Here is a 24461-nt window from a genome sequence, read left to right on the forward strand (position 1 = left end):
TCATGTTGTACTGGTACTAGGCCTATTGCTGCGTTTCATTGAAACTCTGTGTGACCTTTTCTTGTATCGCTGGAAACGTCGGTATAAGTGCAACTTACGAAGTTGATCATTTTCCTGAAGCTCGGAGAAGAGTAGGTGTACAGCGGCCGCTGGGTCGATGGCTCCACGTCCACCATGTCCTCCACCTTGAACAGGTTCTTCTTCTTTGTGTTTTCCGTGGCGCTCACGGCTGGGAACATGCGCACAAAGTGAAAATGAAATTCTAGGGCTCTGTTCTCGGTGCTTGCAAGATGCTAATGGGAAGGAGCATGCGAGAATATGAGCTTCCCGGTGCTGTCGGTATTATGGGGTGAGAGGGCTCGAAGCAACTATCCATTCTAATCTAAAGCCTGAAGCGTGCAAAATCACTCCTTTTTTTGTTTAACTGTGAGCATGTGGGGAAAAATCATGATTTTGGACATTGCAGATCACGTTGAAAAGGAAGGAGAAATTTTCTTCAACTAAAAAATTAAGAGTTAACGTGCAGTATTCACAAGCTGTCTCCAGCCATTGAACGACAAAGTAAACCTCAAGTAGCTGTTTCAGTGGACAGGTTAGACTTTGTTTAGCGCTGTCATGAGCACGAAGCTGTAGCATCAGGGCCATTGTGTCAATCGCGCTTTGAGGAAGTAGGACGTAAATGTAGTCGTCCATTAATGGTGTATAATAAAAACCAGAACTAGTAGTGTGTATAATTCTAGTCAAACTGTAGTTCTTTATCGTGCACTGTCATTATACTTTACTGGAGTGTCGAGTAGCGCAAGTGGTAAGGTGCTGTTCTTGGTAATGCATGCTCTAAATTTATCATTAGACAGGCAATGTAAAGCCGCGCTTTCGTTCTAGCAAACCGGATATACCGGTGTCCTATCTAACTTGAACCAAAAATTTGAAGCCAAATATTTGAGGCAGGCGAGATATGCCGGATACATAATCAATTACTAAATATTGTCTAAGACAATTTACGGTATCGGCAAAGTAGGAAGCACCTTCAGAAACCGCCATATATTTATAAATATGTTGTTGTGGCTGCAAGAAGAAGAAAAAGGAAATGCACAGGCCTGCTACTGGCTCTGTAGCTGAGCCACCTCCGCTGCCTCGTGCGGACAGAAGAGAGAAAGCAGAGAAGGAAATAAAAACAAGTGAGAGAGAGAGAGAAAGACGCGTGCCGCAACAGCCGTCGTCCACCACCTACGCGGTGGCGGGTGCAATGACGGCCTACAACTAGATAAAAATTCGGTGGCAGGCTAGCCTACCAGTCCCAGCCCCGTTGGGCCAGGAACAGCCACCCCTATCCTCACCACCTCCCCCTAAGAATAGCTGCACGTGTAACGTTTTTCTCAACCCCAAACAAACCCGTGAAATAGCCTCCCTCCCACTCCGGCCCCAAATTACGAGAGCCTCATCGCGTGCCATGATATATTGCCCTCAGCAATGGTTTGAGCGTAAAAAAACATGTGTGGCAGCGACTTGGCAGCCTCATTGTAGTGGCAGGCCTATGCTAAAGGTGGTTCCTTCGCAAGCGTCAGTCAACTGGCGCGTGTGACGGTGCAAGTTACAGAGAGGGCGCCGGCCGCAGTTGATTTCATTCGCTCGAGCCATGATTGAGAGCAGCAGGATGGCTGCTCGCGAACGCGCTAAGTAGCGCGTTTATTTTTATATCACTGTGTTTCCTCCAAGCTAGGAAAAAAGATATGCTAGAGGCATTCCGTATCACTGATAATGTTACCTATGTCAACTGCCAGTTAACACTCAGCAGAGCCACACCCGTGCTTTTTTTTTTTTTTCAGGGAAAACCGGCCGGGATTTGATCACACAGATGTCGAGTGCCCTAACCACTGCACCACGGCGGCGCGTCTATCGAGCCGAAAGGGTGGCGCTGGCGACACTCACTGAGCCGTTCGCCTCCTTTTTCGTCGTCCTTGCGGTGCTTCATGCACTCCCCGATGGCGGGTATATCGACCAGGTGGGACGTCGAAGAGAGCCGCTTCCAGTTGAAGCCATCGAAGAACGGGTGGCCCCGGATTTCGGCGTACGTGCCGGAGCCCAGCCGCTCGACGGGGTTCTTTTTGAGCATTTTGAAGACCATGTCTTTCGCCTCGGGTGTGGCCGAGTGCGGGTGCACCTCGACCTTGGGCCACTTGAGGGGCTCATTGACGATCTTGTCCTTGAGTGCATCCGGCGTCTCCCCGCGGAAGGGCACGCGGCCCGTCATCATCTTGTAGAAGGTGGCCCCCGCCGACCACCAGTCCACCGAGCGGCCGTAAGGCCGACGCTTGATGATCTCAGGTGCCATGTAGGGCACCGTGCCGGCGCACTCGCCGTCGCGGAACTCCAGCGCCGTCTTGGTGAAGTAGCCTTTGCACACGCGCTTTGAATCTGCGCGCACAGTCTGTGCATTACTCTCTGTCCTAGGGGATCAAAAGTGCGTGCCTCTTTCAGACGTAGATAAGCTCATACAGGTAGCAGATCAAGAAGGGAATTTTTGTATACGTGTTCATTTTCTGCGTTAAACCTTCAGTTCTAGAAGTGATGTACACAAATGGATATGTACATGTTCATCGTTTATGACATCGGTGCTGGCTGCAGTACGGAACGGTAGTCGTTCGATGTGGTACTCGCGCTGAGACGGACGCATTATCGAGATCGAGATCATCTTATGCCCCTGTCTCACGTTTCTGAACCTGCACAGCTATAGCATTTTTGCAGTACAATATTGTGGCTGCTGATTTAAGTGCCTATATTTGGCGAATGTCGCGGAAGTTTTAGTGAGAAGTGAATGTTCCTGAACTGCTTTGCCATTTATATTCTCACACTCGAAATTTGGAGGGGACACGTATTATTAGGAAGAAACTAAACTTACCTAATCACCTAACTAACCTAATAATCTAACTAAACTAAACTAATCTAACAGCTTGACTAAACTAAATTAACCTAATAATCTAACTAAACTAACCTTGTCGAGGAGAAACTAAACTAAACTAATGCTGCTGAGTTGAGGAGGCAGCTGTTGATGCCATCTAAGAAGTGAAAGACAGTACGGACTCATTTCAGGCACGAATGCATTTTCCTGAACTGTGATATGGTGTATTGCACAAGAGACTTTGCTTTAGTTTTGCATTAGTATGCACCACACCAAAATAATGATTTAAATTGTTTATTCCAGCATACGTATGTGAGGAGCCGGTCCCGGACGTCAATCTTTAATACATAAAAAAAAAACAGCCTAGCGTCGTACGTTGCGCATGAATTAAAATAAAGCGAATAACCAACTGAGTTTTTGTTCTGGGTTCATCACTGATGAAATCCTATTTTATTACTAACCCGCAATTTGATTCTGTGTTCACTTTCCACTGCAGTACAAGAAAGAATAGTGTGCGATCATTGGTCAGCCAGGAGCGGACATGAGATGGTTTACGTTAATGGAAAAGTAGGATGGTAGGTATATATTCTAGCTGCGATCAGTCAGCATATCTGTGTTCTTCTCAATCGATCGACAACCTAGCTGGGTCCAACGTTGTCAGATCAGTGTCGGTTAATGATTAAGTAAATTGTATAAGGAGATTTAAAATCAGATTTTTCTTGTTGTTTTAAGCATCACTATACTCGCAATATTTTTTGCCGTTCAGGAGTGAAACTTGAGCACATGATCAAAACGCGCCACTTGCAGAGTTTCCGTCGCAGTTCAGCCAAAGCAATTTCGTTAGTGCAGATTCCGCCCAAAATGTGGTCAACACTGCGCCTTAAGTGATGCAGATGATTATCGATAGAAATTCAACAGCATGCGTTTTCCCATTTGATTCTAATTTCTATACAAACCCAAAATGCATTTTGTAAGGGAGCTAATACTGCTGTCACACGGGCACAGCTGAACTCCTTTTAACTCCCTTCAACCAAGGTAGTCTTTGTCTCAATGGAGATGCACGCCTTGTCACACAGCACTCCTTTAGGAAAGGAAGTTTAAAGAAGTTCCTAGCGTAAGGAGTTCCGATCATCTCCCTCAAGCAGGTAAACGGAGTACTCTGGTTCCCCGTGAGCTTCAGTGCAATTTTAAGAAAAACGCATGTGCATTAATTTTGCGTTTATAACTAACTTTAATACTGTAGCACAACGCAAAGCATGAAAAAAAGTAAACTCACGAATATCCAAGCACGCACGCAAGAATTCTGCAAGCACATTGTGGCCAGCAGAACGGACAAACCCGCTATTCTAGTTGAACTGTTGAAAAGAAAGCAGTTAAAAATTATTTTACATGTTTTTAACTTTGTTATTTTGTATGCATACGCGAAACGAACAGCGCCTAATGGGACCCCGACGGTGTCTCTGAGAAGCTCGTTCTTAGACGTCTGACATGGCGACAACTCCAATGCAACTGAACTCCCTCCGTGGTCCTTTATGGAAAAAAAAGATCGAGGGAGTTGGGACTTGTCCGTGTGACAGAAGTATAAGTCAGCGCCGCTGGCGTCTGTTCTCGATCCTTGTTTTTGATCATGCATCTACAGGCAGGAAAGTGGTGCCACTTGTGGCAACTAACGAGAGTAGCCTCGGCTTGTCTCGACTTTTACGAACTCACTTTCACTATTTGTACACCGAGCGCGATTGGTGCACGCAGCTCACGACTGGTGTATGCAATGCCGGAAGAAAGTGCAAACCTGGATATCAGTTGACAAGCGAATCACACTCCGTAAAGGAGCATAAAATAGTCAATATGCATTATTTCGCAAGATTTTGCGATTACCTGTTTTGAATTGTTTCTTCTCTCTGTGCTTGACAACAGCGCATATATACACTTCGTAGTGCTAAGACTGATAACAGACACCGAAAATTAACCTCAGCTTTCAACAGCTCTTGTGTAGAATGAACGACGCTCGGTTGGCGATGCGCCCATAAGGAAAATTCGCAACATCATCCCTTCGCCTTCGTGCGTGAAGCAGCGACAGTAATAGTTGAAGACGACGTTTTCTATAACAACGTCCATTATCATAAGTTCATTGATTACGTAAACGCATTCCATGAAAAATAAAAAAAAAATCTAGACAAGCTGGACAGCCTACGTTCATTCTTTGAGAATGTGCGGAATCACAGCTACAACGCATTCTCCGTTCTGCCATGCTCAAGGTAGACTTTCTTTGCCAGCTGACATAACACTGGAATGGGGTAACGGGGCGCACAGGTACACAGGGAACGTTTTCAAGGCAATTAATGAGAAACTAATGTGCTTTGTGGACCTAATTGAAAGATTTGTTTGCCACCTAAGCGTCAGAGTGGCCAAACTTCACGCATTCGAATTTATCTTGCTTTAATGAGAACTGAGATGTATGCATCTATGCCGCGAACTCGACGAAGCGAGATATATAATCAACATGACGTCGATAGGCTTCTCGGAAGCGGCCAGTATATCTCAACGTCCTCAACATTTCGATTTCGATTTCTCGAATGTATCGAACGAGGCCGAAGTCGCCGCTCGACGACTGGTGCTGCTCACTACACAGACCGGAGTCAACATTTTCAGCTGTGCGAGAACAATTACAGTCCTATACAGGCTTTATGTTAATTTCATTGCGAATACTGAGGATAATTAATCGCCATGATACTACATATACTTACAGTGCCCGATGCACACCTTGTTCGTGTCAAAGTCGATGACCTTAACTCTTCCCCCAGGTATAATGAGCATGCTGAAATAAAACAAAAAGTATTTGGTCGAGCCCAATTTAATGTTGGTATGCCATGCCACTAAAATGACTTCATATCGACTTTCGGCAGGGTGAAGATGTTTATTATGGCATTAGATTATGCCGTTATGATGATTATGACAGCGATTATGGCACTGATTTCCACCCTCATAACACAACACATTCTCCGTCCTGCCCTGCTCAAGGTAGACTTTTTTTGTCAGCTGACATAACATTGGAATGGGGTAATGGGGCGCACGGGTACACAGGGAACGTTTTCAAGGCAATTAATGACAATCTAATGCGCTTTGTGGGCCTAACTGAAAGTAAAGATTTGCCGATTAATCGTCAGAGTGGCCAAATTTCACACATCCGAACTGCACATATGATTTAGATCACGCATTACGTGGCACTCGACTACAAAAATATATTTTATGGCAGCCCAAGTTTTTATAACCGCTGAAATGTTCTTAAAAACAGTGTTTTCTTATGTGAAGTTATGGAAGCTGCCTATTTAAAAATATTAACAAATAGGTGGTATATATCTACAATGTGCTGTCCAGGCGTTTCTTTCGGGTGCGCATCTATTCATATAGGCTTGCTATAAACGTTACAATGTACTTAAAACGCAGGAAACCTTTTAGGTGACGTCATATCATAAAAATCATTTTTGAAAATCTTCAAATACAGTAGCACATGTTTGAGGTCCTTAGTTGGATGGCTTTTGTTAAACCCATGCAATCAACAAAGCATCCAACAAACTAAGACGCGCTGCCCTGGCGGTTTTGTTCCAGCATGCATCTGCCCATATCTTCCATGCCACAGTTGGGCAGCATGTACTTACGATGGATATATAGCTGACTAGCCCACCATCTAAAAAAATTCACCTAGAACACTGCCGTCGCGCGTGGAGAACACCAAGAGAACAAACGAATAGTTTTATTATATTCCGAGACGTTGCTTTCACAGCTTGCTGTGGTGCCAAAACAGCTATACATTGTGGCCTTATGGTAAGTACACAAATGCCACTGCCCGTCGATGACTGTTATACCAAGCTCCATGCTGGCCATCAGTCAGTGTAGGCGCGTTAGCAAAAGTGCCTGCCAGAAACTATCCCTGTAGTTCAGGGATAGTTTCTGGCAGGCACTTTTGCTAACGCGCCCTTTACTTTCTTGATATCAAACGAGGATGGTGAAATGCGAAGGATTCGGAAGAAGTTAAAGGATAGCTCAGTGCCCCCCCCCCCCCCCCTTCCCTCCATGAGTGGTATATGCGCAGACATGGCGATTAACCGTAGCTCATTGCCTCATCAAGGCCGGCATGCGTGTAGAGATGCTCACTTGGACACCTTGATGTCCCGGTGGATGAGGCCACGTAGGTGCATATGCTCCAATGCCAGGATGAGTTGGGCCATCACGATGCGCACTTGCTCGGTGTTGAGGTATTTGGCCTTCTCCACCACACGAAACAGGTCCGCACCGCAGATGTACTCCATAACAGTCAGGTACGCGTCCTGAAAGACAGGTGTTTCCAAATGGGGCAATTTTCGCAACCTCAGCTCGGGACCCGATTTCTCTACACCTGTTGGGCAGAGCGGATCATCTATATTTGTCAGAAACAATGGAGTTCCGCCGCTCCATTACCTTGTAATTTTTTCTTGCAGGAATTATTTCTGTGGCAAACCTAATGCACTCACCTATACTATCACCTTACCTTACCATACCGGACTTCTTGCTAGTAGAGAGATTTAGCATACCGTGATCCGCGATCCGCCACCGTGACACTCTACCGCTCGTGGGCGGGGCGTTCAAGCTGATTGGTTCCGATGCGCCAGGTCAATGTGCCGGCATCAAGTATGTGGCGCCATCTATCGGCATCAAAGTGATCTGAGCATGCGCAGTGGAACGCGCGGTGGCGGTCCACGGTAGCGGATCGCGGATCACGGTGTGCTAAATCTCTCTAGTGGCTCAAGTGAGAAAACGCACACTGCAAACGTGGTGGCAGAGGTAATGACCTCACTGGTTGTACTGAACCTCTGACCTCAGTTCACATGGCTCCCACGATTTGGCATCGGAATGACCGCATTGGGAGTGTACAACGCGGCGGGGAGAAAAGGTGGGAGGCTGTGATATTCGATCTATCCATCTTATATGCCATTTCCCCCAAAGAAACGTCCTTATGCACTGAAAACATTAAAGAGAAGAACATTCTACGAGAAGGCACAAAAGGCTATCGTCCAGTGCGGGCGCCATTCTTTATATGGCAGGTTGTCCTTTCCTTTTATTGCTTAGGAGCAGGCAATGGCCGCCTGCAGATCGTGCGCCATTATATCCTTTCATTGACCGTCTCGCTATTCGCATTTATTCTGTCCGAGCTCCGGTCAAGGAAAATGCTTCCCTCCGCCCTTGGTCCAGAAAACCGGCCAAAGCAGTCACTTCTAAGCAGCGCTGTTGAAAGCACACCGAAGCAACATAACCACCGAAAGAGAGTGAGCGGCTGCAACGTTAAGAAACATACACATCATCAGTCTGCTAACCGGTTACCTTCAACAGCTGCAAGCACGTACTCTCAGCACGCGTAAATGGTGGCTCGATTTCGGCCCACTAAATGCTGGACTGACTAGCACGCTACGGAGAGTGTAAGCACACCTTTGACATCTAAAAGGGGTTTCTAGCTATTGATCTGTGATGGGTCTACGCGGTTTCGTGCGGCGTGGAGGCGTATCTCCTCGATAGTATCGTGCACAGAACTTTATACAACCACTGCATGATTATACGTTTCTTGTACTGCCAGAGGCTTTTGTTACCATTTGATGTTACTGACGAATTGTACTATGAAGAAAACGACTGCCCCTCGACATCATGGAAAGCTGGCAAGGCAGATACTTTTTTTTTCATCACGGGTTGAATTTGATAAGTTGACCAGCAGCCTGATCACGGAAATTTGTGTTCTGCCGCTAGGTAATTATCATGCATTCAGTAGTCGATTGTTGGTACCCGCCTGCTTATTGCAACTAAAGGTTAACTTAATCTTGGACACACTCTTAATGAAAGATCTGACGTCCCCCCCCCCCCCCCCCACACACAGCCAAGTCCGATAGTACTGCTATTGCTGCACAGCACAGCCGCAATGTCAGTGCCTGGTAATTATGAACTCCGGATAGTCAAAATATATCGGAAGCCCGCAGTCATCGGATTTTTTTCTCTCTCCCTCGCTCCTCCGTCAATTGCCTAAAGGCGGCGCCGTTGAATGGTTTACGAAGAGTGAAAGGGCGCTTGTGTGATTGTTTTGTCGAAACTGAAGTAATTTGCTTCGCAGCACATCCGTAGCACTGCCTTCTCTAGTGACTCAGGCTATGAGGGACGCCGTGGTGGTAGGTGGCGAATTTCGATAAAATTTGAATATTTATCATCACTCCTTACGAGGACTCCTTGCACTTAGCCTCCATAAAAACTCCACGACCGGAGACAAAGAAGAGCCCTCGGGCCTAGTATTCAAACATCATAGCCACCAAGCCACCAAGGCGAGAATCCGGATTTGGTCCAGACCGCCTCGATTAAGGTATCTTGGCTACAGCGAGGCACCATTACTAGTGTAAATGTGGTCTGGTTTGGTTTGGCGTTTGCAGTCCCGATGCGACTCAGGCTATTAAGGGTGACATAGTAGAGTGCTCTGGAAATTTCGACCACCTGAAGTTCTCTACGTGCCCTGAATCGCACAGCATAGCTTTTTGTCTGCATCAAACCATCAAAACATGGCCACCGAGGCCGAGATTCGATCCTTAAACCTTGGGCACAGTAGTCGAGGGCCATAACCACTGCACGACCGCGGCGGGGTGCTTGGTTAAGTATTGCAAGCAACTGGCCTCTATGAAGGTCTTGGTCAAAACCAAATATGCGGCGAGGCATACCGGCTAGGTTTGCTTTTTGAGGAAAAGGAAGGGTGCTGTAACTTCAACTTTCCGTAACACCTCAACCGCACCCTGTAGAAAGGTGAGAGAATAAAAACAAAGAAAGAGAAACCAATTAGAAAGAGAGATAGAAAGAATGAAACGAAGGAAAATTACGAGAGCACTGTTGAATCTAAACTGCAGAAATGCGAAAACCTGAGCATTGCTGCTGCATCACGTTTGTTCTCATAATTATTCTCAAATACATTCACCCTCATTATCGTTGGTACTGTCATCGTCGTCATTATCACTAATTGCAGCATCATTATCCTCGCTACTACCATCCTCACGGCAGACAAGCAGAAGTATGATATGCTTTTTCACGATCCCGGGCGTAGCGTAGTTGGTTAAAGCGCTCGGCTGGGAATCCGAGGGATAGAGGTTTGAATCCCATTGGAGAAAGGATTTCTATTTTTCTGATGACGGCATCATGACGTCATTTGATTGAGAGCTATAGTGTGACCGAACGCCGCGAGTATGAGCCATTAAATGCTTTTGCCTGAAAATAAAACAAAATATGCTTGTATTGGCGAGCCGTTGTGAGCCGTGAGTTGTGTCTTTCCGTCCTGGTGACGAAGTACTACTTAACACACCACTGCACACCCCTGGCCTTAGTGACAAATTTCAGCACCGCTACTTTGGTCTCTACAAGGTCATCAACCAAACTTCTCCAGTAAACTACCGAGTCACACCTGCTGATCCCCCACCAGATAGACGTCACCGTGGTAGTGGAATTGGTTTGGTTTGGTTTGTGGGGTTTAACGTCCCAAAGCAACTCAGGCTATGAGAGACGCCGTAGTGGAGGACTCCGGAAATTTCGACCACCTGGGGTTCTTTAACGTGCACTGACATCGCACAGCACACGGGCGCCTTGCTTTTCGCCTCCATCGAAAAGCGACCGCCGAGGCCGGGATTCGATCCCGCGTCCTTGGGAACAGTAGTCGAGCGCCATAACCACTGCGCCACCCCGGCGGGGTGGTAGTGGAATTGTTCACGTGTCTCGTTTCAAGCCATTTGTGCGCCACGGTGGATATGTTGCTTAGGAGAAGCCAGCGTGGCTGCTTCCGACCACCAGGGAAGATTGTTTGAGCCTTCCCTGGATCATCATCTTTGCTTTTACATGTCATCATCATCATCCCGCGGTGCCACTTCCGGCACGCGCCTCGGTTTGCCATCAAAATAAATGCCACACATGACAGACCTTGCCTTGCCGTCACGACATTGTTTCTCTACCTGGTCTCCTTTCACAGCATTTATAGGCCGGTAATTTTCTGTTCCTCATACTTAATTTTCCAGACTTTCCGTTGCAACCGAGGAAAAAGCAAGTATCGAGATCAACAGGAATGAAAGAGAGGACGCAGATAGCCGCCGGCCTCATTCTGTGCAGAAGTGTGGATTGTTGAGAGTCTGTGCGATAGAGCTTATGGGTGCGAGCGAGAATATGTACGTACGTAACAGTGCACCGTTCATGTCTACATCTTTTGTTGCGTTCATGTTCTTCTACATCGCTTTCACTAATCAAATGTAACCCATTCTTTACCCCGCCCACTATTCGTCGCTACCAGCCTCTGACGTCAAGGTTGATTTAAGAGCTAGGTCTCTACGTGTATTGCTCATTACTGATAGTGTGTTAGGGCATAAAATGGCCTCTCACCAATGACAACATGAGAAAAACTGGAGCGAAATATATGCTTTGCCCTATGAGAAGACGCGACAGCGCCTTTAACACCATTTTTTTATTCCGCGTTTTATTATATAGTCTCGTTTGTTTGCAGACATTAAAGTACCAAAACCCCTCACGCTACGAGGACTGCCCTAGTGGAGGGCTCCGGAAATTTGGACCATTTGCTTTTTTTAACGTGCTCGGATATCCCACAGTACACATACAAAGCACGCATACAATTAACAGCATGCAATCAGAGATAAATATCTCGTCTGCTCGAATCTTCGTTAAAAACTAGCCTTCAACTTGACCAGCACATGCGGGCTAAGTAGGAAGCTAAATGGTATGGCACAAGCCTGCACTCTGCGGTGGCACTAGAATTTTGATACGAAGTCACATGCGTCTAAAGGAGTTGAGTTTCCCGTTGCAACCACGACAGTGCCAACGCCGACTTGTCTGCGACACGGGACCCTTACGACATCGTGTCAAAGAATAGGTACATAAACGCCAAGAAGGCATCGCCTTAAACTTCAAGATGTGTGGGTGGCCCCGCTGGCTCACTGTGCACCTTTGCTTGTAGCTGGCGCGCGCTTATAATAGGTGAAAATTGAAGCGCGTACTTGATTAGCTGCTTACCCGTGTGCAGTAGCAGGCATAGTACCTGACCAAGAAGGGGTTTCTGATTATGGATGCGGTGACTTTGTCCACGCAGGCCTGCTTGTGACGCTGGAATTTGTCACACGGCACGAGCTTAATTGTGCACACGAGGCTGGTGGGTTTGTATATGGCCTTGTACACGGCTCTGGAAGGAAACAAGACAATATATACCTGCCCTTTTCTCAGCAAAGTCAGATCTCACGTGATAGGCGCGCGATTACGTCAGCTGAACTAGGTATTACAGCAAAAAGAAGCAAAATAGGGCTGTCACTGGTCAAACTTGGTTTAACTGCATTTAAACGAATACTAATTTTTGAATCTGCGTCGCATAAGAGGAATCGTGCATAGAACGAAGGTGTTATGGTGCCTAACGTTCTAAACCGATATGGGCTGTGGGAATTTGCCCTACCCTTTTTATAGAGCTAAATTATATGTAGCCCGCAATAAACTAGACAGAGGAGAAGAGGAGCTGCTTCAGACAAGCAATAAATTAAAACATATGGCTTTCTGATGAAGGTAGAAGTATGTTAACGATTATCTATCCAGGTTACGAGGAGCAAGCAGATGACAGTCTAAATAAGACATTTTTTTATAAACAATGAAGGAATATACCGCAGTTTAGCGACCAAAAACAAACTTAAAAAACGTGCAAACAACCATCACTGATAGGCCGCGCTAATTTGTAACTGTTTGGAGACACTTTCGACTTTTGTGCTTCTATATGACTCTTCAGCGCACAATTTGCCTTAATGGCCCACACCTACTATGGCGAAACTTTGATATGTGTGTGGGCCACCATGAAGCCGCCAAAATCGATCCAATCTGAACGTCGGCTTCGTGTCCTTTTTTCAGTAACAAGCAGATATAAATGTGTTTTTATAGTATCATATGTTCGATGACATTGGCCGCGATTACAACAACGTGTTTTTTACTTTACTTGCGTTGATTAAGCGACAGTAGAATTTCTGAGGAGGCTCCAGTCATCAATTAACCACAGTTTCCTTTCTTGTGTAATGTATACAGGAACAAGGCATCGTCATTTGCGCCTTGCATTGTTTCATTGAGACGTGACGAGGAACGTAATTTTTGTAGAAATTTTGCCGTTAAACACTGTTGTTTTGTGAAAGCAACTGTTGATTTAGAAACGATGTTCTGAGCTCATATTACGGCTCTTCATCCCCCTTAACCCGTAATCCCTCTCCGCGCCCACAAAAAGAAAACTATTACTCCATGGCTGCGAAGAGCGCTATGATATCTCTATAAGAGCAAAAAAAAAAAAAAAGAAAAGCCCAGATTGGTTTCTTTTTACCGAACGTATAGTTATGGCGGTTGGTCACATACTCACAGAATAGCACCTTCACCTCTGTGATGCGAGGAAAATACGGCAGTATTTTCGTGAAGCCGTTGCGAGTGCTATTGATGTTTTCAAGATACAAGACGAAGTGCGTGAGTGGCTTCCTAGAATGGAAGTGTTGCTGCAAATGGTCTGATTTGTAATAAATCACGCAGCCCAAATAGCGTGGTTTTAACCCATGTTGTGTGTTTGTGGAGTGATGTTCTTTATGTGTAAAATCTCATTATAAATTTGGCAATAAAGAAAAAAAAATTTTGTGGCGGAGTGGTTGCGTGCTAGCCTCGCACTGCGAAGGAACCGTGTTCGACTCCACGGGTTTCTGCAGAACTTTGCTTTCTTTTTACATTATTCACACTTTCGCGTTACAACTACAACGCCGACAGCCGCTTTTCTGCCATATAGGAGCTTCAACAATATCGCATTAAAATGCACCCTGGCTTCTATCACTATAACAGTGAGAGAAATGGCTCGGACTCACCCGAATCCTCCAGCGCCAAGAAGCTTTACGCAATGGAAGTCCTTCATCTTGGGGATGTACGTCCAGAAGGGCGCAATCTCGGCCATGTTGAGCTTGGCGGTCTTCGCCAACACGGTATCACCCACACCCATCCAGTCTGTGGGAGGCACGTCCGACACTTTCTCCAGAGACGTGGCTAGCTCGCCCACGATGACGAGCAGCTTGCGGATGCTGTCACCCAGCTCCTTAGCTATGTCCATGGCCTTCTTGTACACCAAGTTGTGCAGGCCTAGGAAGCCGAAGATACAGCAAGTGCCAGGGTGTGTAGGGCTTGATAAAAAAAAACTGATTTATTTATAGGAAGGGAAAGGCGCGGTAACTGTCTCACTTGATTTCTGTGGACACCGCAACCGCGCCGTAAGGGAAGGGAGGAAGATGGGAGTGAAAGTGGAAAGGGAGAAAGAGGAGCCGTAATGGAGTAATTTCGACCACCTGGGGATCTAACGTGCGCTGACATCGCACAGCACACGACGCCTCTTCGTTTCGCCTCTATCGAAACGCAGCCGCCGAGGTCGGGTTCGAACCCGGGTACTCCGGCACAGTAGTCGGGCGTCTTAGGGCTTGATCAAACGCGAGTTACTATTTACTATCATAGAGAAGGTCAAGGAGAGGAAACGGACGTGAGAAGTGCATAAAGCCTGTTTGCTTCCACCTTCACTCCCACCTTCATTCCTTCCCTTACGGCGCGGTTCAGGTGTCCACAGAGCAAGTGTGACAGATACTGCGCCTTTCCCTTCCTGTGGACCAATTATTATTATTATTATTATTATTATTATTATTATTATTATTATTATTATTATTATTATTATTATTATTATTATTATTATTATTATTATTATTATTATTATTATTATTATTATTATTATTATTATTATTGAATGCGCCTTGTGGTCGAAAAGACGAAATCTATGTACGTAACGCAGCAAGACATTGACAAACGAGGACATAAGAAAGCAAATGAGATTACTTTCATAGGTGAGCAGGGCAAGTATTTAATAAAGTACCACCCACTTATAACAATACCAGTTAGACCAATACATCAGATATAAAAATTTATTATTACCGCAACGTGAGCGTTTGCATATTTTCTATGGAATAATGCACCGCTTATAACAATGATGTTACAGCGCATTGTCGGTTATAACAAATATAATCCGGTCATTGAGAGCCAGACTTAATAAACCTTCTTCTAGGGGGCACTTCAGTAAAGTGCGAGTAACTCTACTAAAGTGCGGTGAGGGGAAAGCATTGTGTTTCAAACGCCGCTGATTCCGGCTTTACTGCGTCTGCTTGTGGATGCTGTGTGGAATCGGCGCAGAACGGATGCCTACATTGGACGCCCGGCGGGATCAGCTTAGCTGTCAGTCACGGGGATGCACGCGCGTAGAGGAATTGATTTTCTTTCTCGTAATCATAACATTTGATTCACAGGGGAAAAAAAAGGCGCAGTATCTGCCATACATTTTTTTCTTTAGTAAAAATATGTACATTTCTTTCTGCCCCGCCGTGGTGGCGCAGTTAATAAAACACTTCAGCTGCCCCTGAGCTGACGCGTGTGAGGTTAAAATTTCTTCAATTTTACCAGGTCATCCAGAACTTCTGCCCACTGTGGTGGGTCAGGGAGCGCGCAGATACATTCCCGTAGATAAACAGCCCTTTCAACAAAATTTTCACGTACACTGCGAATGTTAATATCTTCATGCCTTACTTGCATTCGTGTTTTCCACAAGCTGTGGAGGCCCAGAAGCATTATTCAATCATAGGGTACGTCTTCGTTCTCCACCGGTAAAAACCGGATGCCATAAGGGTTTAGTGTAACCATTTGTTGTTCATGTATACTTCGGAAATAAAGGGGAAAAAAAAGCCGTGGTGGCGCAGTGGTTACGGCGCTCGACTACTGTTCCCAAAGACGCGGGATCGAATCCCGGCCTCGGCGGCAGCTTTTTGATGGAGGCAAAAAGCGAGTCGCCCGTGTGCTGTGCGATGTCAGCGCACGTTAAAGAACCCCAAGTGGTCGATATTTCCGGAGTCCTCCACTACGGCGTCTCTCCATAGCCTGAGTTGCTTTAAGATATTAAACCCCACAAACCAAACCAAACAAAACATTTTTGTCAGCGGGCCCCTGAACCGCGACGCAACGGAAGGAAAGAAGATGGGAGTGAAAGCTGAAAGAAAGAAATAGAAGCCGTAGTAGAGGGCTCCGGAGTAATTTCTTCCACCTATTCATTCAGGCGAAGGGTGGCTGTTTCTGGCCCTACGGGGCTGGGACTGGTAGGTCAACGCCGCTTGCGGCGGGGGCTAGCCTGCCATCGAATTTTTATTACTTGTAAGGCGTCATTGCACCCGGCACCGTTTCGGTGGTGGACGACGGCAGTTGCGACGCGCATCTTTCTCTCCCTTTTCTTTTTTCTTGTCTATTTTCTCTTGTGTCCACACGAGGCAGCGGAGGTGGCTCAGCTACAGAGCCAGTAGCAGACCCGTGCATTTTCTTTTCCTTCTTCCTACAGTCGCAACAACGTCCACCTAGGGGTCATTAACGTGGTCGAAATTACTGTCAAGAATCGGTTCTGGAAGCGGGCTTCATTTGAAATTAATGCAGCGCGCCTTCACCAAGGTTTGCGAAAGCATGTGATCGGTCCCACAATCACATCGAATAATCAGTGCTGCTAGAGAATGACGTACCTGACGCTAATCTTTCGCTCGCAAAGCTGGAATTGCCGATGAGGACGGATTTTCTACACAATAGCACTTCTAAAGCTATTGCAATAAAAAATGACATAAATGCTCAGTATGACCCTCATATCCGTGTGTTTGACTTGGTAGTTGAACAACGCACAACCGTTAGCTCGTTTTGTCCTTGTAACCCCTTGGGCCATTGAAGCAACAGAAAAATGCAGTAACAACTATAAGCTTTTTCGTCGCCTTGCTGATACGTAACATGAAAGAAGGGGACTATTGATCCATCCTAACAAACAATCGGATTCCGAGTGAAGGAAACGTAATAGGGAGGATGAAACCAGGAAGTTTGTGAAATAAATTGGTGCATGTGGTGCTGGGACGAAGTATCATTATCAGTATCGTCGCTGTGTGCAGTGGAAAACACACCTGCCGTGTCAATTCAAGAATTGCCTACCTTTACATGAATGTGAGCGACCCTAGTCCTGCTGTGGACTTATGTCGGGGATTGTGATAATGAGATGGCCAAAGTATACGAATAACTGAATTCAGCCGCGTAGCTTCTTCACACTCCTCGACAGTCATCAGTGCTACGACTCCAAGACAAATGTGTTGCGGTCTCACCGATCAAGTTCTCCGCCGTGTCGCGGACGTCCTGGTAGGTGATGACTTGCTCGTTAAGCTTGTCGAGTATGTCTTGCGCGGCCAAGACGACTTCCTCCTGGCAGAAGTGCAGCAGGGGCTCTCGGGTGAGCTCAATGCCGCTCTCACGTTTGATAAAGAACTCCAGCAACAGAGTGGTGACCTTGGGGATGCGCGGGAAAAGCGTGGTGACGACCTTGGCCGCCGACCGCTTCTTCTCCTCCATGGCGGGGCCACCTGCGTTTTGTGCGAGGGATGATCCGTCATATTGCGTCTCGCATACAAGGTGGTTCGGAAGTACGCACTGCTTATGGCGCGAAGCACGGATACGCAATCAAAAAGGTGATGAGTGAAATACGCTGTGTACGAGGCATAGTGAGTCTTACCGTGTAAGCGCCAAGGAACGCCTGTCACGTGGTTAACCACCGCCGTCGGTATATGCGGTATGCTCTTACATTATATCCGAAATGAAAGCTACGAGCCAAATTTAGATAGCAGTTGTGTAGAGCTCAACGTTTCCTGCGGCAAATGTTTCGGTCACAATAGCCGTTTGAAGATCGCCGACTGACATGATTTGGGATATCAAAAGTCGACGGTGCTGATCCCCCGCGTAGTTACGCTGTTGTTGTTGCGGCTGAAGGAAGAAGAAAGAAAGAAAAGAAAATGGTTCTGTAGCTGAGTCACCGCCTCTGCCTCTTGGGGACTGAAGAGAAAATAAAGAAGAAGAAAAATAGAAAATGGGGAGAAAGACGCGCGTCGCAACAGCCGTCGTCCACCACCGGAACGGTAGCGGGTGCAATGACGACCTACAACAGATACAAATATGGTGGCAGGCTAGCCCCGTAGTGCCAAGGGGCATGATTCCGTTCACTCAAGGGTCCTCTGAGCAGCTTCACCTAGCGACAGATAGCGGAAATATTGTAAAAATGAAGAAGAGGGCATTTAAAGCCTGCCGCACTCGTAGCTCCAGTGACGCAGTGATCTAATTAAGTCTTAAATTCTAGTGTATTGCTATAGAGCTTGAAAAAAAAAGTTTTTGCTCCCCCTGGTACGGCCATATTTTTTACTCGTTTAAGGACTGAGTTCCATGGACCTGCACAGTACAACGATCTGTAAAATGGGATCGGGAGAATGACATCGCACAAGTCGCTATGAAGTTTCTTTCGCGTCACAGTTGATAAACATTCAAATAAAAAATGGGCTTGCAATAGACGACATATGACATGTACACTTCTTTAAGGATTCCGAAAATCCTCCCTTGCATGCTCGCCGAACTTACAACTAGATTTGATACACTTTGCTTAACCTAACCTGACACACAGTTTTTAAAAATGGGTCCTTCGTATCACGAAAGAACATAAAACGGTTAACCACTTGGCGCAAATACAAATGCGCTAAACCAACTCCTCCAGAACGGACGCGATGAAACAAGCTGGTTCGGTGGGTGCGCTCCCAAGTACTTCCCCACACAAACATGGTGAACACACGGTGCAATCTGCACATTAACACGAGAACTACGCAGTACTTTTAACGCGCATCATATCTTGGTAACAAGAAATAAGAGAAATGAAGGCTTTGTTTGTACCTTGAGGAAATCACTGTTTCATTTGCCGAAACTATCGAACACGTTTTCTTAGACTGTTGGGAAGCCTTTTTCTTCTGGGGCATTCTACAACGAACGATTAAAAAAGATCTACCCGTGGATGCATTCGGAATTCGATTTTTACCAATTGAAGACGATGATGGGCTACCGCTGGACATAATCATGTTATTGGGCCTGCACAGTATCTGGCGATCCAGAAAGGCTTTCAGGCATGCAGACGTTTAGCGAGGAAAATACGGCAGTATTTTCGTGAAGCCGTTGCGAGTGTTATTGATGTTTTCAAGACACTAGACGAACTGCCTGAGTGGATTCTGAGAATGGAAGTGCTGCTGCACATGCCTGATTTGTAATAGATTACGCAGCCCGAATCGCGTGGTTTTAACTCATGTTGTGTATTTGTGGAGTAATGTTCTTTATGGGGTACAATCTAATTATAAATTAGGCATTAAGCAAAATAAAATCAGTGGCGCAGTGGATTGACCCAGCTTATCTGAACACTGAGCGAATAAAGCACCTGTTCGAATCCTGTAAGTGGTGCTTTTTTTTTCAGATTTGTTTTTTTAAGTTGCAACGTTGAATTAAGCTACTAAGATCTCGCCTGGGATGTGTTCCCCTTTAGGTTGCATTATGTGATGTTTTTAATTTTTAGTAGCCGCAAAACCAGCCGTGAACAGAGCCACGAAGTGACGGCATGACAACAGTAACGCTATTCCAATTGCCTTCACCGTAACCATCGCCTGCATGCAGTGTGTGTATGTTACCTTTAGGTTGCGTTCAGACACATCTCTAGGTAACAATCGCCGTTTAACCCGCTGAGAGGTAACCATGCAATGGGAAGAAAAATGTTGCGGAACCCTGTCGTTGAGGAGACGGAATTACGCGAAGGAGGACCAACCACCCACCTCCCGACCCAATAGCAGTTTTGTGCTCCGTGACGTCGGAATTTCTAACATCACCTCGAAAGTTCGGCGTCAAATCGCGGTCCTGCATTTTATACAGACGGTGATAACAAGGGGTTCAAACTCGTTGGCCACCGGACTGGGATATATATATATACCGAAAAGAAAGAATACGAATAGGTGGGGATGGGGGGGGGGGGGGGGGGGTGAGGGTTGCTGCTCCTGGTCCAACGGGGCTGGGAATAGTAGCCCCCCCCCCCCCCCCCCCATTTGTGGCGGGAGTCAGCCTGTCACCGTGGGTGTACCTGTTGTAAGCCGTCATTGCACCCGCAACCGCTTCGGTGGCGGACGCTGTTGCGGTGTGCGTCTTTATTTCTCTCTCTTATTTTAGAGCCCAGCTCTTTCGCGCCCATTTCTGGGTTTCGCGTCGTCGTCACTGTCGGCGTTGTATCTCGTAATCAGCTCCACTTTCACTCCCACCTTCTTTCCCTTACGGCGCGATTCAGGTGGCCACAGAAACAAATGCGACAAACACTGCGCCTTTTTCTTCCTGTGAACCAGTTATGAAAGGCCCGCTTGCCTTTCAAGCGGCAGCTTATACACATCAACTTTGCATAAAAGTAACTTAAGCCATGATGTAAAAATAGCGCGAAGATGGCCTCTGCACAGGCCACCAGACAAAAGGATTCTGGTACCCAAAGCATGTAATCTCGATGACCTGCGATAAGTTAGTGCGATGGGTCAAGACGGGGGCGTGAGACAAATAATGGTGAGCGTGAGCGCCAGAAGGTCGGCGTGGTGCCCTATGAGCACAGAATGGCGCATGGCCTGAAGAAAGTGGCAAGCAGTTATGGTATTCCAGTGATTTTTTTACGGTCCGAAGAAGTTGGCCAGTTTGTGTTCACAAATCCGGAACCGACAAGAAAGTGGCGGCGAACGAAGAAAACGACATGGGAAACCTTATTGCGAAGCTCGGACCCTGAGCTCCAACTCACCGCCGTCCAACTGGCAGCAGAGGCCGCCGGCGAAACCAAACCGGCCAGCACCTAATGCGACCATCCCGTGCGGCTGGGCCGCTAAGTCCCCTCCCCCTTACAGGGGGGTGAGACAGAGCGGCCCAGGCGGTGTGGTCCTTCTCTATTGGACAATAAAAGTTTTCAACAACAACAACAACAACAACATCCCTGTTCCGTTGGCGTTGTTTACAAGTTCCCGCTGTTATGCGGAGCGGTGTACATAGGACAGACAGGACGCTGCCTTAATGTGAGGCTTGGCGAGCATCGAAATTCGCTTAAAGACAGGTTTGGCAATTTCCCAGAGTATTGCCGTGCGTTTGATTATTGTCCGGGTAAAGGTAGAACACAAGCGATTAGTTGCAAACCTATCTTTGAAAGCGCATGTATACTTTTCAAACACCCTGACCAGCTGGCCCGCGAAATTGTGGAGGCCTACATACGTATCAGTTACGATCTGTGTATCAGCCAGCCGTCGGTAAATTTGGCAGATTGTGAGCATGTTTTTTTTAGCTTCCGTCATGCAGCATTAATGACAAATGTTTTCTTCCCGATTTTTTTCCTTGATGAGTGACACTTGTTGCTGCGTTGGTTTTTTACCCATGACTAGTTCCCGAGGGAACCTGTTTTGATTTGTGGTTTTTCCGTGTGCCATGTATATATTTCGTGTAATCAGCAATATACCTTAGTTGCGAGTTAGCGCTTGTCTACGTCACCCTTTCTGTCCTTGTGTTCTTCGCGCTATTTTTTACATCATGAACGTTCACTAACTCACCCAGATTTCTGCGTTACTTGAACGTTACGTGCGTTACGTGTGCCATGTTCAACCTGACATCGACATATTGATGCCGTAAGTAGTCCCAGATCTTTAGTGCTGTGCAGAAATACTACTCAGTTTTAGAGGTGCAGAGGAAACAATCTTGACGTCCTAATTACTTTCTACGTGTATTTTTAAACCACGTGACGATTGGTGGACATACTGCACAACTACCTTCTTCGAATAATTGGGATTATTCCGCTTACTTACGCCCTTTACCGCGCTTTTATTTTTCACAGGCTCTAGTTTTAAGGTGGTCAGGTTAACCACTTTTTGTATCCAAATGACTTGCTCTGTCAAACTTATACTAATCTTTTGAGTATATGTTTTATATACTGCTGACCGAACGCATGCTACTACTATGCCATTCTTAACTAGCTTTGAGTCACCTGACCTGCAGTCCAGTAACCCTTTCACGGTTGTCAGTTTGTACTGCCAACATAAATCACCTGTAACAGCATCTGAACACAGGTCCCATAATTGTATTTTGCCATCCTCGGGAATTTCAGCAGCGAATTTCAAGGCCATCTCATTTTGTCCGAATAAATGATCAATTTCCCGGTAATCGATGGCTAAAGTCGAGCATCTGAAAATAACCAGATGTTCATTCACTTAACGAACAATTAAAAAAAGGCCAAGGGAATTCTCATTACTAGTTCTATCTACATAGCTCAAAAACACATTACTAAGCAGAAATACCACAAGCAATTCTATATGCAAACATGCGACTTTTGAATGTAATGTTGACCATTCCACCCTACAACACAACTGAAAACCACAGGATGTCCAAAAACATATCAGCCTACACATTACACCCTGCTATGAAATCAACCTCGTCATTGTCTTGGGTGTTGCACGCTTTGACAAACTTCATTAAATCCTTTGAGGTATGTCTATAAATCCTCAACGTCTGCGCTGAAAATATGACAACCACTCTGATTATGGTCACTAAGAAGATCCACTATAGAGTCAGAGTTAGAAATGAGAAAAAGTATGCGAGTACAGTAATTCTCTTTAGTCATTCAGATGAACTAGCAAGAGAAACTATAGTATCTTTTTACAAAGAGAATCACGGTGATACCTGCATCAGTCATCCATTTGTAGTGATGTTGCAGAAGGAATTAGTTTTTATAAGGGCTGAATACATAAAGGTGCGAACTCAGTGCTTGTTCATTGTGCTGAATGTTGCGTTTTGGCTACATGAGTGTTGTTGCGTTGGAACGTGAGTGCCAGTTTGCGATGTCTATGCCGCGGTTTTGTTTCTTTTTGTCCCATTTGTGTCCCTATCATGCGCTCACGCTAGTTTTGCATTTCTTCCAACTTGTCTAGCTGTTTCTCTTTGTCGTAGGAGACGGTGAGGATAGTAAGCTACTTCTGACTAAATCGGGCATTTGGCTCGTCATTAAAGAAACGGTACTATTGAACGACACGCCATGCGTTAAATTACACCAATAATAAGCAAGCAGAGCAGCCGAGGAAATCATTTTACGTTTTGCATTTACACCGCCACAGTTGATAATAAATATTTGGAAGGGTGTACGCGCAGGAAAGAGCGAAAAAAAAAAGAAAAATCAAATACCAGTAGCCTCGGTTGAGCACAGGGTAGGCACATTGCTCATCGATAGTCTTCGTCACGTTGCCTAGTAGTTCAGCGGTTTTGTTTCACATCGTGAGGTTATTTTGTAGACTTTATTCATCCTCAGACAAGACAGTGCTGTTACCCGCAACTTCCACGCGTAACCTGCTCACATGCTGCCAACCTGTCAACTTTCAGTTAAGAGTGCCATCGAAACCAAACCACTCCCACCACCCCCCCCCCCCCCCCCTCCTGTCCTTGTGAACCAGCCCAATAGTGGCTCTGACGGCTTTATTGCCGAAAAAGCAAGGGGTGATGCAAAATTGAATAGGCAATAGACGCCGTATTGTGCATTTACCCCTAGCTCAGGAATGCTTAGAATATCCATAACGTGTCTCGTCTCGTCTCTTGTCCTTAGTGGTCGTGTGTGTTTGCGCTCTTTCAAAGTTTTCCAAAAATGAACCAACTCGCCCAAAAAGAAGTGTTAATGAATATCCATAACGTGTCATGCTACCAAGAGAAAAATATGCTATCCGATTCAGATTAACACTGAAATCTAAGGTTTGACGAAATCGCGTCTGGCCGGGTAAATTCATGAAGAACGGGCGCCGCCCACAAAGGTAATTGGCAAAAATAAGACGTTTCAAAACAAGATTACACTATGAAAGGTCGTAGAGCTGCTATCCGTTTGAACAATTTCGGTGGCACTCGACAGCATGTTCGTTCCCAAAAAATCTGTGTGCTGAGTTTCTATGGCATTTGTTATGTACAACCCAGGGATTGCTTTCGCTTCGGATGCTGCTCGTTATGCCATTCGAGCGCAGTCGGCGCATGAGCACCAGGATGCGACAAGAAGTCGAGAGACATGAGAGCTCACCTCGTGGTGGAGACACCGGAGACCCCACTAGCGCCATGGTGGATAAATGAGCGCAATTCCCAGTAGTTGATCAGGAATTTCACGTTGCTGTACAACCTTGTGGACTGCGTCCGTGACCGGCGTGGAGACGATGCGCTGTTCAAGGGAGCACTGGAAAGTGGCCGACGGAACGAGTGACTCAGACCCTGGTACGGCTTTGCGAGGCGTGGCTGGTTGAACTCGTTTACGTCGGGCAAACTGAAAACAAGGCAAAAAGGGAATTAAACAAAAAAGAAAAGAAAGAAACAGAGGCATGGCTGAGGACATGTTTTAAGTGAGATCAGAATAAGAAATGACTTGCACTAGTAGGTGGCGGTTAGCGATGTTATCAACATTAGTTCTCCGATATCGCTGAAATGGAAGGTTACTGTTTTGCCGAGAACAAAAATCAGCGAGTAAGAACTCTGTTTGCTAAATGGCCTGCTTGACATCAAAGTTTAGAGATTGCTTGGTTCTGAATACTCAGAG

At 46.1% G+C, this 24461-nt stretch overlaps 1 protein-coding gene across 1 annotated transcript in view; it reads right to left on the reverse strand.

Moving 5' to 3' along the window:
* The window catches only part of LOC146178861 (microtubule-associated serine/threonine-protein kinase 3-like), a 40896-nt gene extending 23501 nt beyond the window's left edge, over positions 1-17395 (reverse strand). The window contains exons 1-7 of the mRNA XM_084580053.1: positions 17152-17395; positions 13813-14080; positions 11960-12125; positions 7052-7224; positions 5644-5714; positions 1930-2415; positions 99-229 (exon numbers count right to left, since the gene is read on the reverse strand). Of these exons, the coding sequence (XP_084436179.1) occupies positions 99-229; positions 1930-2415; positions 5644-5714; positions 7052-7224; positions 11960-12125; positions 13813-14080; positions 17152-17395 (1539 nt within the window). The remainder of the gene's footprint in view (positions 1-98; positions 230-1929; positions 2416-5643; positions 5715-7051; positions 7225-11959; positions 12126-13812; positions 14081-17151) is intronic.
* Between the last annotated feature and the right edge of the window lie 7066 nt (positions 17396-24461).

This window comes from Amblyomma maculatum, chromosome 9, assembly GCF_055883805.1.
Source record: "Amblyomma maculatum isolate TAMU_Amacu chromosome 9, ASM5588380v1, whole genome shotgun sequence".
NCBI classification, from domain to species: Eukaryota; Metazoa; Arthropoda; class Arachnida; order Ixodida; family Ixodidae; genus Amblyomma; species Amblyomma maculatum.